This window comes from Theropithecus gelada, chromosome 3 (assembly GCF_003255815.1).
Source record: "Theropithecus gelada isolate Dixy chromosome 3, Tgel_1.0, whole genome shotgun sequence".
NCBI lineage: Eukaryota > Metazoa > Chordata > Mammalia > Primates > Cercopithecidae > Theropithecus > Theropithecus gelada.
Genome location: NC_037670.1, coordinates 147,205,910 through 147,222,155, shown reverse-complemented (window position 1 = coordinate 147,222,155; position 16,246 = coordinate 147,205,910). Strand labels below are relative to the sequence as shown.

At 34.6% G+C, this 16,246-nt stretch overlaps 1 protein-coding gene across 16 annotated transcripts in view; it reads left to right on the top strand.

The window, feature by feature from the left end:
• CADPS2 (calcium dependent secretion activator 2) overlaps nucleotides 1–16,246 on the top strand; it is a 576,693-nt gene that overhangs the window by 152,932 nt on the left and 407,515 nt on the right. For all 16 annotated transcript variants that reach the window (XM_025379676.1, XM_025379667.1, XM_025379666.1 and 13 more), the window contains exon 2: nucleotides 3,897–4,010. In XM_025379676.1, coding sequence (XP_025235461.1) covers nucleotides 3,897–4,010 — 114 coding nt within the window. The remainder of the gene's footprint in view (nucleotides 1–3,896; nucleotides 4,011–16,246) is intronic.

Below are 16,246 nucleotides of genomic sequence, written 5' to 3'. Positions count from 1 at the left end.
TTTTTGCTATTAAGAATTATGTGGTAAATAACCTTGTACGCATGTTATTTTGCACATGTGCAGGTTTATCTGTAGTATTGATCCAATCCCAAAGTGGAATTGCTGATTCCAACTACATGTACTTTTAAAATGGTTTCTCATACAGTTTTAATTTGTACTCTTTTTGTAAATATAGGCTTGTTTTCATGGATTAAGACTTTTTTATCTGAACATATCAATTTTGTCCATTTTTCTGTTGGTTTATTTGTGATGTTCTTATCGGAACTCTGTCTATGCTTAGAAATGAACTCTTTGGGTAATGAGTTGCAAGTATTTTTTTTTCTAGTTAATCTTTTCCTATTTTGCTTATGGTATTTTTTGCCTTGTAAAGTTTATTTTTAATGCAAATAAATTTATGACATTTCAATATTTTTAATAGAATTTTTTAAAGAAGTTTTAGCTTCACAACAAAATTGAGCTTGAGTGGATGGTACAGAAATTTCTCATATATATCCTGCCCCCACACATGCATAGCCTACACTGTTACCAACAACTGATCTTTTTACTGTCTCCATAGTTTTGCCTTGTCCAGAATGTCATTAGTTGGAGTCGTACAGTATGCAGCCTTTTTACATTGGCTGCTTTTACATAGAAGTATGCATTTAAGGTTCCTTCATGTCTTTTCATGGCTTGATAGCTTATTTCACTACTTGCTAAATAATATTCCATTGTTTGGATGTACCCGAGTTTATCCATTCATCTACTGAAGTTTTGGCAATTATGAAAAAAGCTACTTTAAACATTTGTGTACAGGTATTTGTGTGGACATAAATTTCCAACTCCTTTGGGTAAGTACCAAGGACTGTGATTACTGGATCATATGATAGAAGCGTATTAGTTTGTAAGAAACCATCAACCTGTTTTGCAAAGTAGCTATACCATTTTGCTTTTCCAGTAGTAAAGAATGAGAGTTCCTGTGGTCTATATCCTTGCCAGCATCAAGTGTTTTCTGTGTTCTGGATTTTGTTCATTCTAATGGGTTTGTAGTAAATCTCGTTATTTTAATTTGCATTTCCCTGATGACATGAGGTGGAAAATCTTTTATATTATTTTAACACCATTCATTGAGTAGACCATCAACTACTACTGATTTGAGTTGCTATATAGGTGTTTTATAGTACATTTCTGATTGTGTTTTGGTATGTTTCTTCAATCTGTTCCACTGGTCTATCTCTTGGTATACAGTATGGTTTATCTTGATAATGCAAATAGCTTTTAGGAAACTCTGCTTTCTGACAGCTATCCTCAGTGCTAGATTTTAAGTTTAGTTTTCTTTTCCTGCCCCAATCTTGCCTATGTGAAAATGTAGACTTCCTCTTTATGCTAATAAAGTATCCATTTATTTGCTTTTTATATGTAATTGTCATATTTGATCCATTTTATGTCTTAAATGTAACTGCAGTATCTTCTATTCATAAAAATGTTGAAGCCTGACATTTAGCCAGGGGCCTCTGGCATATTTTGTGAACTGTATCAACTTTGTTGGAGCTTCCAAGAAGACGATTTGCTCAAACCTCCTTTCCTTGATTCATATCCATGAATTTTCTACACCGTAATTACCAAAGAGTAACTTATTGTTACAATAGTGGAACTTAATTACTAATGATGTAGAAATTGCAAATATGGTAGTTTAGAAGAGTTTTTAAAGAAAAAAAAGTCTTTGATAAAATAAAATTAAATGAAAAAATACACAGGTTCTAGTTTTTTAAGAGTATGTATTTTATTTATCAAGCAAAGGAGTTGGCACAAGTGATCAGTAAGGTCTTCTTCAGTTCATTGTCATTCTTTGCATACATTTCCATTGCCATTATTTCACTTGACTTGCAAGGAGAAGCTCTTCTTGGCATTCCCAGAGCTTAGTAACTATAGTGCTCTCAGCTGCCTCACTCTCAGCAATTGCTGTCCCATTTCCATTTGGTCCCTTTTGTGAATCATGCTTAGAGAGCTAAAGTCATGAACTTAATTTGCGTTGCTAGTACACACACATATAAAAGGTCCCTGCTTTCATTTTCTTAACATTATAGAAATGGATATTGTAATATAATGATGATGTTCCTGTACCTTAGCTTGGTTAAGCTTCCTCTAAAATGAAGGAGATAACCTTAGTAAATAAATGGAATGGTCTTCTTTCTTCACTGCGCAGGGCAAAAGGTTATTTTTCCCCTGGGTACAATAGGACACTTTTTAATTTTTTTTTTTTAATTCTGTTACTCCCAGTTACAGTTTCTTTACAAACTGTCTTGTTTGAGTCCTAAATAAAACCGATTTTTTGAAAGAGCTTGTCTTTCTTATATTTGAATCGCAGTTTAATAAGCCTTTTTAACAGATTTATACTTACTTCACATCAGCCTTCTTTTTGAAGCCAAGTCATACCAGTTTAGTCTACCTAATCCTTTAATCATTTTATCCTCAGCATGTTTCCAGATGCTTCACATCCCTCTGTAGGTTCTAGAACTGGAATGAGTTTGTTAATAAAGTCTGATCAGGATCTAATGAAATGGAAGGATCATTTCTTTGCTGTTTCGTATATATTTTGGAATTTGTTGTTTTATCTCCAAGACTATGTTGTTTTCTCTCCAGCTAAGCATAAAAAAAAAGGTTCTGCGTTACCTGAGATCTAAGATGCTTTATTTCTAGTGAAGTACATGCCCCTGTGTGTGCAGGGCTTGGTGCCTAGAAGGGCTCTCTGCACTCGGCTTAGTGCTCTCTGTTCCTGCTGTCTTGAAATTCTTAATAATATTTTTACTAAAAAGCTCCTTATTTTTATTTTGCACTGGGCCCTACAAATTAAGTAGCTCACCCTGCTTGTAGTTGATGATTAGAGGACATGAATGATAGTCACATTTCATGTCTAATTCACCCTCTGTAATAATTATGGAAGCTACACCCAGGGTAAGGACCCCTGGTTGTAAACTTCCCCAGTTGAGAGCATTTTCTCCTATGTGCTCAAAGACGCTTTCACTGCCTACCTGCTGCCTCTCTGTTCTCTTTTGGCTTTGTCTTCTTTGTCTTCTCCTTATTTATCTAAACTCAGTTGTTGATGTATGTTTGTTCACGAAATCCACATTTTCCCATGCAATGGTTGTTCTTTCCAGAGGGATCTTTCTTAGGGTCCATTCTGTCTTTTTAGTCTTTCTTCCTATTACCTCTTGTCCAAGGCATCCGTCCCTCATCTCTAAGCTCTTCTGTACTTTCTCTATTTAGAACAGCTGGAAATTTTGTATAATATTATTAATATTAACTACTAGTTACTTTCTTATCCAAATTTTAGATTTTCTCTGTCTCTATAAAGAAACTGGGATGGCAATTGTGAGAATTCTGGAAATTTGGGGTAGAAATTTGGATTCCACTTCCACATCAAGATTACGGAGTACATGAAATGACTTGGAAATGTTTTAAAGTCTAACCATTAGTGTCTGGGTACAGTGGCTCTTGCCTGTAATCCCAGCACATTGGGAGGCCAAGGCAGGTGGATCATTTGAGGTTAGGAGTTTGAGACCAGTCTGGCGAACATCTCTACTAAAAATACAAAAATTAGCAAGGCATGATGGCGGGCATCATAATCCCAGCTACTCAGGAGGCTGAGGCAGGAGAATTGCTTGAACCCAGGAGGTGGGGGCTGCAGTGAGCCAAGATTTCACCACTGCACTCCAGCCTGGATGACAGAGCTTGACTCCATCTCAAATAAAGTCTAACCATTAGTACAAGTAGTAGGATATTTTAGCTTTTACTTTTCTTTACTATAAAGTTAATTTAGGTGTGAAATCTAATGTACATACAGCAAATATGATTTTTAATAGTCATTATTTTTTCATGTACTGGCCAATTTATCTGCTTATTTTCTCTTTTTCTTGTAGCTTAACAAACAACAATTGCAGTTACTGAAAGAACGATTCCAGGCCTTCCTCAATGGGGAAACCCAAATTGTAGCTGATGAAGCATTTTGCAACGCAGTTCGGAGTTATTATGAGGTAAGTTTGAAGAGCTTTGTTTTTGACTTTCTGATACATTTTAAAGATTTCTATTATTTTTATGGCTTCCCCATTTTAAAGAAGCTTGCTGGTCTGACAGGAATGCTGTGAGTTTGCAACCTTTTTGAAAGCATTGTCAGTTCTATTTCACAATTGCAAAGCTCTAATTTCACAACCTGGATTTGAGAGATAAACAGAATCGAAATTAGTCACATCTTATGAGGAGAAGTAAACTATTTAGAAAAATCTTCTGGCAGTGATTGATACAGCTGACTATAGCCATCTTTAGGTCCACATGTCTAAATTATCCTTTTAAATCTGGATTTCAATAGTAAATTGCCATCTTATGCAATTTTGTTCCCTAAGCTTTATAATAATTAAAGCTAGTAACTAATTTCAAGAGGATAAATTGAATTCTCTCTTCTTCCTAAAGAAATAACACTACCAATACCACCCTGCTATTTCTTCTGATTCTAGCTTGTGACTCAGGAATTTCTCTATAGTTTTCCTATGAGCACCAGTTTTCACACATGGTCATTAACTGCTTCAGTGAATTGCCACTAGCTGTTAGTTTAGAGAGTTCCCTTTTTGCCTAAGCGTTTCAGAGCCATTTGAGGGAATGGATTCCTTTCATTGTGCAGGTACTCAACAACTTTCAGCTGAAGAAGCATAGTATGCAAATATATATAAGACGAATAAACAAGGGAAAGTGTGGAGATACAATGGATCTGAACTTACCTGAGGCAAGAATATTTTTGTGTAAACATATTAAATAATCAGTAGTTAACTGATTGGATTTATAATAGTGATGGTATACATCAGAGGTTAATTAATGCAACTCTAGAGAAGTTTACCTTCCCCCAAGCCTCAGCCTATTGAATTAAATGAAATAATGGAAGTTTTGCTGACTAAATATGTATATGACATAAATCTAATGTCAAGAGTGGGTATGTCCAACTGGACCTTGACTCAGAATATCTTAACAAGTATAGGAGCTCAAAATTTTAACACATATAGGACCTTAGATTTCCCCTTGTAAGAGTCAGAGGAAGATTTCATCATGTAAAATTCAGAATTTGAATCTTACAGTATTAACTGTAAATTTCTATATTTGCCTCATGTACTTAAACTAAAGAAAAGCCAAAAGTCTGTATTTGGGATGAAGGAAATGTAGCTCAGGGAAGTAATCTGTATAAAAAGATAAAAAGTTTTTAGTGAAACAGTAGGCTCGTGTTTGGTTTTGATAAATGCCCTGCTGTATTCTAAGATGATAAGGTTAGGGAAACTGAAATTGAGTCAGCAGGGGGATGAGGGAGTTCTTTGTACTATCGTCATAACTTTTGTGTAAATCTAAAAATATTTCAAAATAAGTGAGTTTTTAAAAGTAAACATAATATGATGTGGACACAGTTTAGAAAAAGGCACACATTTCAACAGAAAAAAAAAGGTACACAAGCCGTGCTAATAAAAATATTATAACTCCAGTGAAGGAGAGAGTATCCCCATTGTGTTCTACATGAGGATTATGTTCTCTTCTGGGTACCGTATATGAATAAAAAATGTGCACAAATTTAGGGTGATCAGGTTTGAAACATACCTATGTAAGTTGAAGGAGCTGGGGCTGTTTGGCCTATAGACAGATTGGGTTTGTGGTGTTGTATGTAATCCCAAGAGTAAAACTAGGGTTTAGTTGGAAACTGAAGTGGGGAAGATTTCAACCTAATATATCTAGAGTTTGGTTGCAGTGCCCCAAAATAGAATGGACTGGTTGAATATAGCATCACAACTTGATTCTAGTGGCCCTTCACAGTCATCTGGGAAACATACTACAAAAACAGGTCCTGGGGTTCTGTCTCAGACTTTCTGAATCAGACTTACAGAATTCATGCTTTTGAAAGCTTTCCAGATGATTCTCTTAGAATTGGTAGATTGCTAACCAGTGGAATTAAATGACTACCTGCTAGGATTGTTACAGAAAGAGATGTAAGCATTGAAGAGGTGGTTTGACTTGGTGACTGAGAGTTTTCTATACTTTGTTCATATTTCCAGCTAGTGTTTAGTTGTGAAACTATATCTAACTTGTCTTTGTGCACGTCTCAAAGTGGTGCTAAGATTTGTGATGCTAATTATGAGTCTGCGTTCCTGAGGTGCATTTGTGGAGTTACTGTTTTCTAGGTAGTACACAATTGGTACACAACAAACTCTTGAATAAATAAATAAATAAATTTAGTTGGAAAAATAAGGTAGAAAAGTTGCTTTTCAGTTTTTTTCCCAAAAAGCCTTTCATTTTTTAGAAGTATATTTTGCATATTTTGCTGTGATCATGATCTTTATGTTTTATTTATGTATTAATACTTTTATATAGTAATTTTTATAGTTTACCAGAAAAGTCTTAACTTTTGTTCTTTCAATATCTCTTTGCAATAAACAGTGGAAATATTATTACCTACACTTTACATAAATAGAAATTGAAGCTTACAGAGATTAAATGACTTTTCTAGTGTTATGTATTTGGTAAGCATCCAAGATAAATGTGAATCCAGATTTTTTTTTTAAAGTATTTCTGGCATGCTATCATTATTTCACAGTTGCCATTTTGAATATACCTATGTCAGGTACTGTGGGCACTTCAAAATCTATTAGTAGTCTCAGACATCAGAGAAATTAAAATATATTTAAATATATGTTTATATTTTAGAATAAATCTTATAAACAAGATAATTATTCCCATCTTACACATGAAGTTAAGTGACTTGTGTCCAAAACTGCATAGCTAATTAAAAGCAGAGCTAAGAACCTCAGACCACCGCAATTAACTAAAAGCAGACTCTTAGGTTCCATACAAGACCTGTTGAATGAGAATTTCTGAGAATGGGGCTTCAACATCTGAATTTTGAACCTGTGCCTTGTGAACAAAAGTTCTCGGAAAAGGAATTTCATTTAATTTTGATTTTTAATTTATTTTGAGACAGGGTCTCATTCAGCTGTCACCCTGACTAGAGTGCTGTGATGTGATCATAGGTTATTGTGGCCTAGAAATCCTTGACTTAAGCAATGGGCTCTTATTTTATAGTGAAAGATTTTGCACTACGTTTCCAGTCAGGTCCATTTATGGAAATAAAGGATTCAAACTTGCTTATCTCTGATTGGTCAACACAACCAAGTTCTGATTGGTTGGATATAACTGGGCCCTGATTGGACAGGGTAGGTGAGTTCTGATTGGTGGGTTCAGGTGGGTTCAGGTGGGTTCCTGAAGTCCCAAAGTTAAATGGAGGTGTGAATTTTCAGGGAACTCAGAGTAACATGTATGACTTCTAGTCAGCAAATGGCTACTTTACTCAATTTGAATGTAAACCTAGTTAGCCACTTGGGATCCATCTTGAAGGATTGGTTCTTTTGGGATCACATTTGTTCACAGCCTTGATAATTTTGATTCGCATGGTCATTTGAGAACCATATTGATACAGACTTTATAACTTCTAGAATGTGTGTTCCATGGCAGAGCCATTTCTGTATACCATTGTATCCCCAGTTTAGCACACAAATATTTTCAGTGAATACTTGTTGACTGAGTGAATGGGTATTACAGTATTTATTACTCTATCTAGAAACTGTATATTTTGGTCTTGTTTTTATTCTTACTTTCTCCATCATTCTCTTTATCTAAAAGTATTACTTTTGTATTGTAATGAAATTTCTTTTGAATATGATTGTTCTTAGTTTCATGATTTTGTGTTTCCTTGAAGATGCTAGATACTTATGAAGCATGGTTGGCCTTTCATGTTCTTTCTAAACTAGTTATTCTGTGATTCTGTGATCCTTTGTGGCTTCTTATATCATTTGAAGTCTATGTTTTCAGGGACGTTATATATATTGTTTGCTGTATGCAGCTGTTTTGAACTATTAATAACCTTTAAGTGGTCATTTGCTCAATTATTATGTTTACTATCCTTTAGCTGTGATAGCCATTTCTGACTCTGTATATAATATGTATTTTACATAGCATATATAATGTATATTGAAGGATTGACTTAAAGGATTATATAAAATATAATTATATGTAATATATAATTATATATAATATATAATGTAAATACATGTAATTATATATATACATAATATATATTATACACAAATATATATTACAAAGACACCCCCACCCAAGAAAATAGCACATAAAAATACCCGAAAAGATCTAATCCTGGAATATATATTATATTGTTCAATAATATATATATGAACAATCCTAATAAATGTGTATTATCAATTCAATTGAAAACACACCTTCATACTCTTAGTATATACATTTTCCCAAAATCTGTTTGCTATTATTTTTCTCTCTCAGCTTTATGATTGCTATTTCCTGAATAACTTTTGTGAGTAGCCTTTTCCATCTTGATTGTAGGTCTATATAGTCTATAGACAATTACTCCATCTAAAAAGAAAAAGAGTTATCTGTCTATTCTTATAGTGGTTGTACCTTCAGATATTTGGTTTACTTTAATACCTGGGATCTCGGTATGAAACCCAAGATATATTTCTGTTTCTCCACATTATTTGACAAAATTCATTTCCTCTTGGTACATTTTTTTAAGGGAAATAATTTCTTTCAACTAGATTATTCCAGGATTAGATCTTTTTGGATATTTCTATGTGGTATTTTCTTGGGTGGGGGGTATCTTTGTGTATGTATGTCAGTTATAATTAGTATTTACTATGAATACTGTTCAACATGTTACATAAAAGCATATACTGAGGAATAATAATGATTTTTATGTAACAATATAATTTATATCATATATTTAATAAGATGCCCTTAAGTATTATAAGTAACAAGAATAATAAAGAAATATGTTTGTGAAATTTCTTCAATATTCTCACACAGTTGGCATAATTAAAAATTGACCCAAATATCTAAACCGCCTAAGTAGGCAGACATGATGCTAGAGGGACAGACCAGAATAGGAAGAGAAGAAAGAAATGGCAGGTAGCATACCTAACTACTTAATACAAGTTGGCAGTTATAATCTTGATAATTTTATGGTTAATAATCGTTGTTTGATTCTGCTGTACTTTCATCTTTTTTGTTAATTGAAGGGATTTTTTTTTTCCCTCCTCACTTTTTTTTTTCTTTAAGCATCTCATTGTCTAAAGGAAGTCCTGAAATGGACACAAATTCTACAAGTGTTTGCTCTTCGTTTTTGACCAATTTTTTTTGGTTTTGGTCTATTTCTTTTTTAATTTAGGAAACTTCAGCTGACTCTGCAGATGGGTAAACATAGGTTTATTGCAGTTTGTTACTTTCCAAGCTGTTCTTGTCATCAGATATCTGCTTCTGTTTCACAGAATTCAGGTGCACTTTATCCAAATATAACAAATGACAATGTGATTTGTAGTGGACATGTGGAAAAGTAAATGGTCTTTCTCTTGCAGATTTCCAAAAGACAGTGTAAGTTGCTGACTAGCTGCTTTCAGCATAATACAAACTTTCAAGTTCTGCTATTGCACACAATGTGGATGCTAGAGCTTTTTTAAAAAAATTGTGACTTGGGTTTGTTCACAACTTTTCAGAAAAGATGTATAGTTTTCTTATTGTTTTCATTTGTTTATGTTCTATTTTGGTCCCAAAGAATAAATGAGAGTTAGAGATGTATTTAGTCTTTTAAAAGTTACCAAAAAAGTATTAAAATAAACTTTGTTGCTGCCACCCCCACCCCCACCACCATTTGCTGTTCAGATTTCCTGCTTTATAATGGGACAAATTCTTTCATTCCTTCAATAAACTTTAAAAAATTATTTTCAATAGTTTATTATGAAATTTGGGGAAAAGTACTCCCAAAATGGTCTAATTCTGGCCTTTTTTTTTTTCAAAATGTCTTGAATTTTGAAATTCAGAAATTTTCTACTTTGATATTATGTTAAGAACACTTTTTAATATAAGTAGTATATGTTTATGTTGGATAATTTAAGGAATATTTAAAATAAGAAACGTTTTTGTCATCCTAAAACTGCTCTAAAAATAGTATATTATAAAAAGAGAGAAAAAGAAAAATACCGGCCGGGCGCGGTGGCTCAAGCCTGTAATCCCAGCACTTTGGGAGGCCGAGACGGGCGGATCACGAGGTCAGGAGATCGAGACCATCCTGGCTAACACGGTGAAACCCCATCTCTACTAAAAAAAAAAATACAAAAAAAAAAAAAAAAAACTAGCCGGGCGAGGTGGCAGGCGCCTGTAGTCCCAGCTACTCAGGAGGCTGAGGCAGGAGAATGGCGTAAACCCGGGAGGCGGAGCTTGCAGTGAGCTGAGATTCGGCCACTGCACTCCAGCCCGGGCGACAGAGCAAGACTCCGTCTCAAAAAAAAAAAAAAAGAAAAAGAAAAATACCACCTATATAATTTCAATAGCTATGGCAACTCCTTTTAACAGTTTGGTGTTTCTGTTTTGTATGTATAAAACTGGAATCTGATTTATATGACATGAGCCTTCTTTAGTATCAGATATTCTCTATAAACATGGTTTTAAGTACATGCATAATAGATCATTGTGTGCTTGTATCTAAATATTATTTAATATCCTGCTTATTGTTAGACACTTATGTTTTCATTTTTTACTATTAAAAAGTAAATGCTGAAATAATTGTGCATATTGCTAAATTTATTATCTCGGATAAATTTCTGCAAGTAGAATTACTGGGTGATAGGTGATGAGCACTGCTTAAGTTCTTTATACAGATTATCAAATTGCCCTCAAAGTAGTAACAGTTTTTTCTACCGTAACCATATATGAGTGCTGTTTTTTTTCTTGCACATTTGGTATTATCATAAAATAAATGCCAACTGTTAGGTTTCCTTATTTATTTATTTATTTACTGTTAGTGAAGTTTAACATTTCTATATTGGTCATTCATATTTCTTTGTGAACTATGTGTTCATGTCCTGTGTCTCCTTTACATGTTCATTTTCTTAATACTGATTCATATAGGCATTGTTTATACACTAAGAAGATGCTTAACTCTCTGTTATGATGTGATTATTTTATTCATTTTGTTTTTTGTATTTTGCATTTTTTGTAAGTTTCTTACCTCCAATATTCACTCATTTTCTGTTCTCTTAGAATGAAAGATACATTCACATTTCACATTTCACGTAGAGACTACGGTTCATTTTATCTCCTTCGGATTCTGTTTTCATGATTATAAATCATCGATGACAATGGTTTACATCATACTTCCCTCTGCCGCTCCTCCTCTTCATTCCAGTTACAACCCCTCATGGATTAGTACCTCTGTGATTTAGGTTCTACTCAAGAGCTGATTATGTTGGTGCAACTCATGCCATTGCTTTGGAACTGTTTTCTTCTATGTAGAAGGGGTAAGGTGGTACTAATACCCAGAATATACAAGAATCTCAAAAGACTCAACAGTAAAAATAAATAAAAAAAAATAATATCACTAAAAAAGGGCAAAGGACATAAATAGACATTGCTCAAAAGAAGACATATAAATGGCCAACATATATGTGAAAAAATAAAAACCACAATGAAATATCATCCTACCTCAGTTAGAATGGCTATTATTAAAAAGGAAAAATATAACAGATGTTGACAAGTATGTAGAGCAAAGGGATTTCTTATATATTGTTGGTGGGAATGTAAACTAGTACAACCTCTACAGGAAACAGTATGGAGATTCCTCAAAAAATTAAAAATAGAAATGCCATAAGATTCAGCAATCCCATTACTTGGTATTTATCCAAAGAAACTTAAATCAATATATCAAAAGGATACCTGCATCCTCCTGTTTATTCTGGCACTATTCCCAATAGCAAAGATACGGAATCAACCTAAGTGTCTATCAACAGATGAATGGATAAATAAAATGTGATGTATATATGCAATGGAATACTGTTGACCATAAAAAAAGAATGAAATCCTATCATCTGCAGCAACGTGGATTGAACTGGAGGTCATTGTGTTAAGTGAAATAAGCCAGACACAGGAGGACAAATACTGCATGATTTCCATCATATGTAGAATCTAAGAGAGTTGATCACATGGAGGTAGCAAAGGAGTGATAGATACCAAAGGTTAGGAAGAATGGGTGTTGGATAGGGGGTAAAGAGAGGTTGGATAATGGAAACAAACATACAATTAGAAAGAGTAAGTTCTAGTGTTTGATAGCAGAGTGGGGTGCCTATAGTTAACAACGATGTAGTTTTCAAAACAGAAGAGAGGCGACTTGAAATATAATAAATACTTGGGCGATGGACATCCTAAATACCCTAACTTGATCATTACAAATGTAAGAAAATTATCATTTGTGTTACCTTATGCCTATAAGAGAATATCACAAGTGCCCCATGAATGTGTACAAATATAATGGATCAAAAGATAAATTTAAAATAAATAAAATTGAAAAAACAAAGCTCCCTCTAGTTACACAAGCATCTGAATGTTAATTTGTTTCTTTGTATTTCTCCTTTTCTTTATCCTGGCTATTCCTACAGTCCCCCAAAGTGTAAAGAACAAGTAAAAGAGCATGACTTGATACTTTACTTTCAGGACAAATCTTCAGGTCATTGTTTTTGAATCTTTATAGGCACTCTTACTTCCTAGTCTAGAATACCAAGGAACTTGACTTCAGAAGTTAGCTTCTTCCCAAGGAATTTGGGAATGTCTGCTCCAATTGTCCACCAGCAGCTGTCAGGTTGGCATCATTTCATTTATCTCTCTTCTTCCCCTAACATTATACCTCAACTCTTCGTATTTACTTAAAAATTATTGCAGTTGTTTATTGGTTTCTTTGTAAAAACTAAGAGCCTTTTCAGGCTTTTTTGTTGTTGTTGTTATTTTTATTTTTATTTTTGTAATTTTTGAGATGGAGTCTCACTCTGTCGCCAAGACTGGAGTGCAGTGGTGCGATCTTGGCTCAATGCCAGCTCCGCCTTCTGGGTTCATGCCATTCTCCTGCCTCAGCCTCCTGAGTAGCTGGGACTACAGGCACCCGTCACCATGCCCGGCTAATTTTTTTTGTATTTTTAGTAGAGACGGGGTTGTTTGTATTTTTAGTAGAGTTGGAGTTTCACCATGTTAGCCAGGATGGTCTCGATCTCCTGACCTTGTGATCCACCCACTTTGGCCTGCGAAAGTGCTGGGATTACAGGTGTGAACCACCGCACTCCACCCAGGCTTTTTAAATTTTATGTAATTACCTCACTGTTTTAGCCTTGATAATGTATACTGCGTTGCTTGGTCTTATGTTTGTAAGCTTAGAGAGAGAGAGAGGAGCTGGGAAGATTGGTATTTAAATATTTTGATGAAAATTTTTTGTCATTTTATTTTGGAATAGAAAAATTTACTTTTCATACTTCAAGGGATGTTTGACGTGTCGAAATACCTTTTAAACTTTGCAGTAATGTCCTGGAAAAGGCCTGATCGCTAAGTAAACCAAGATTGGCAGCCTGTGGCAAGAGGAAATAAAAAAAAAATGTCAACACATTCACAGATGAAATCCATAACCAATAATGAGAAGTGATATTCTAAATTTGCACTGAGCTCTGCAGATCACATTGCATTTGCTATTTTTGATATTAACCATTGTATTTCACGTCATTTTTTTTATATTCTAAGGATGACATTTTAAATTACGCGTTGTGTAAGAATTTGCACACTGTGTTTTCATGTCTGAGATTCCTATTGCTGTATACAATATCTGGGTTTCTGCTACCTGTGAGTGTGTTCTGTAAAGTTGCCTGCATTCTTGATGGCAACCATTTTGTTATGAAGACTGGATAATGCATGGATTATAGAATTTTGTTGCTTGAAGATAGCTGAGGAAATCATCTTGTTTGAGCATTTTCTTCCTCTCTCTTCATGCATTTTTTAGGTGAAACTGAAAGTGTCAATTTTGCATGCCTACCTAGCAAATTTGTTGCAGAGGGCAGGGCTAGACTTCTCTCTGTTAACTCTTCATTCTTCTCTTTTCTTCTGCTTCTATATTCTTATAAAAAGATAGTGCATCTATATAGGTGGGCTGTGGGTAAGTAAAGCTGGTGTAAATTCTCAATTTCACCAATGGCCTAGGCATTTAGCCCAAGCTAGGTAGCCACCAAGAACAGAAAGAAGCACATGCAATTTACTTCAGTGTAGCATTCCCTAATTCCCAGGCCCAAGGAAAGGGTGCTCAGTTTAGAGCTAACACGTTGCAAAGATAGGACCTTGACAGATCTGAGATGCTTATGTTTGTGCTGTGCCATAGTCTTAATACTTTAAACTGGCACCACAATTAAGAAAGAATTTATGCTCATACCTATTTATAATCCTTTGAAGGGCACGTTTGTTTATCAGGCTCTCCAATACCCTTGGTTCTTTAACTAAATCCAGCGTCAGCAAAGCCGTATCTTTCATGAGGGAGAAATGCCAAGTTAGTACTTAGAGGAATTCTGAGCCATGGCACTGCTGCAGCTTTCTGATGGGGAAGTCCATTTGATCACAGATTCCATTTTACAGGATTACTCTTCATTAATCAGGGAAATGCTCTTTAACTTTAAATGCCTTTCCTCAGGAAGTTATTTAGTTTTATTCATTTTCGTTTATTTATCTTTTCAGCTTAAGGGTAAGTAATGTTTCTTTGAATATCTATAGTTAGTTATGCACCTCATTAAGCAATCTCTATCTTATATGTGGATAGTTTTTTTTTTTTTGGTATCAGGAAGCTCTTCCTAATTTTAGAGTTACAATTTTCTTTTATGTTCTTTTTAAAAACAGTTATAGGTGGGAACTGAACATTGAGATCACTTGGACTCAGGAAGGGGAACATCACACACCGGGGCCTATCATGGGGAGGGGGGAGGGGGGAGGGATTGCATTGGGAGTTATACCTGATGTAAATGACGAGTTGATGGGTGCGGCACACCAACATGGCACAAGTATACATATGTAACAAACCTGCACGTTATGCACATGTACCCTACAACTTAAAGTATAATAATAATAAATAAATTTAAAAAAAATAAAAATAAATAAAATAAATAAAAACAGTTTCTAAGAGTAAATAATCCAATTTCCCTGACTCTATGACCCTGAAAGCATCATAAGTTTTATGCTCGCTCAAATGTTACTCTTAAGTCAGTTTCGTGCATGTCCTCTGCTAATCCTCTGTCAGATTTACTCAATAGTTCTTTTTATCATTAAGCTTCTATTTTTAAAGCTTTTTCTCTTTTCTTTGGCTTCAGGGAGAGATCTTGAGAGAAAACACATGTACCTGTGTTAGCACAGTCACAGTGGGGGCTGGCTTCACCTTGACATACTTAAAGCTTTTGTCTTTCATTGTCATAAAAATGGATAGATTAAGGTTTTGGAAAGCATAGAGCATTAAACAAGTAACATACGCAAGCCTGTGACTAGCTAAGATAGTCATTGATCATCTGTTTTCTAGTACACTATTGGTTTTGTTTATAAAATTTAATTTTATATTGATTACTATCAAAGTAGTTATTGGAAGGATAATTTTCATTTGACACAACATAAAACATACTAAAGACATAGTCCCCCTTACAATTGTCAAAAATATTCATTTTTGTCATTGACTGTTTCTATAAGACAGTATGGAGAATCTTATTTTCATAAGATTGTTGGGAAAAGCATTCTTTTGCATCTGAATCTAGAATCTAGATTGGTGAATGGGAGTTTTATTTGGAGTGGTTAAGCTGGTGAGTTAAAATTTAGTGTCTTGAATAAACACTATTTGAAAAAAAAATTCAAGCTGTTTAGGAGATACCAACTCTTTTTAGGGACACAGGGATGATATAAAATGTGTATGAATTTATCCTATAAATAGGTATCTGCTATCTGTGTGGTATCATGCAGGCATCCTCCAGGGCATATTTGTTCTACCTTGCTCTTAAGTACTTCCACTTTCAGTGTGGATTAAGGCACATTCCCAGCATTCGTAACCAACATATGAGGCAAGACCATGGTCGCTCTCTGTGGCCTAGACTGGAGTACAGTGGTGTGATCAAAGCTCACTGCAGCCTCAAACTCCTGGGATCAAGTCATTTTCCTGCCTCAGCCTCCCAAAGGGCTGGGATTATAGGCATGAACCCCACTGTGTCTGCCATTTTTTGACTTTTTAGTAATAAGCCATTCTGACTGCTGTAAGATGCTATCTCATTGTGGTTTTAATTTGCATTTCTCAAAAGATGAGAGGATAGGGAGAGGAAAGTGAGGGATGAAATAC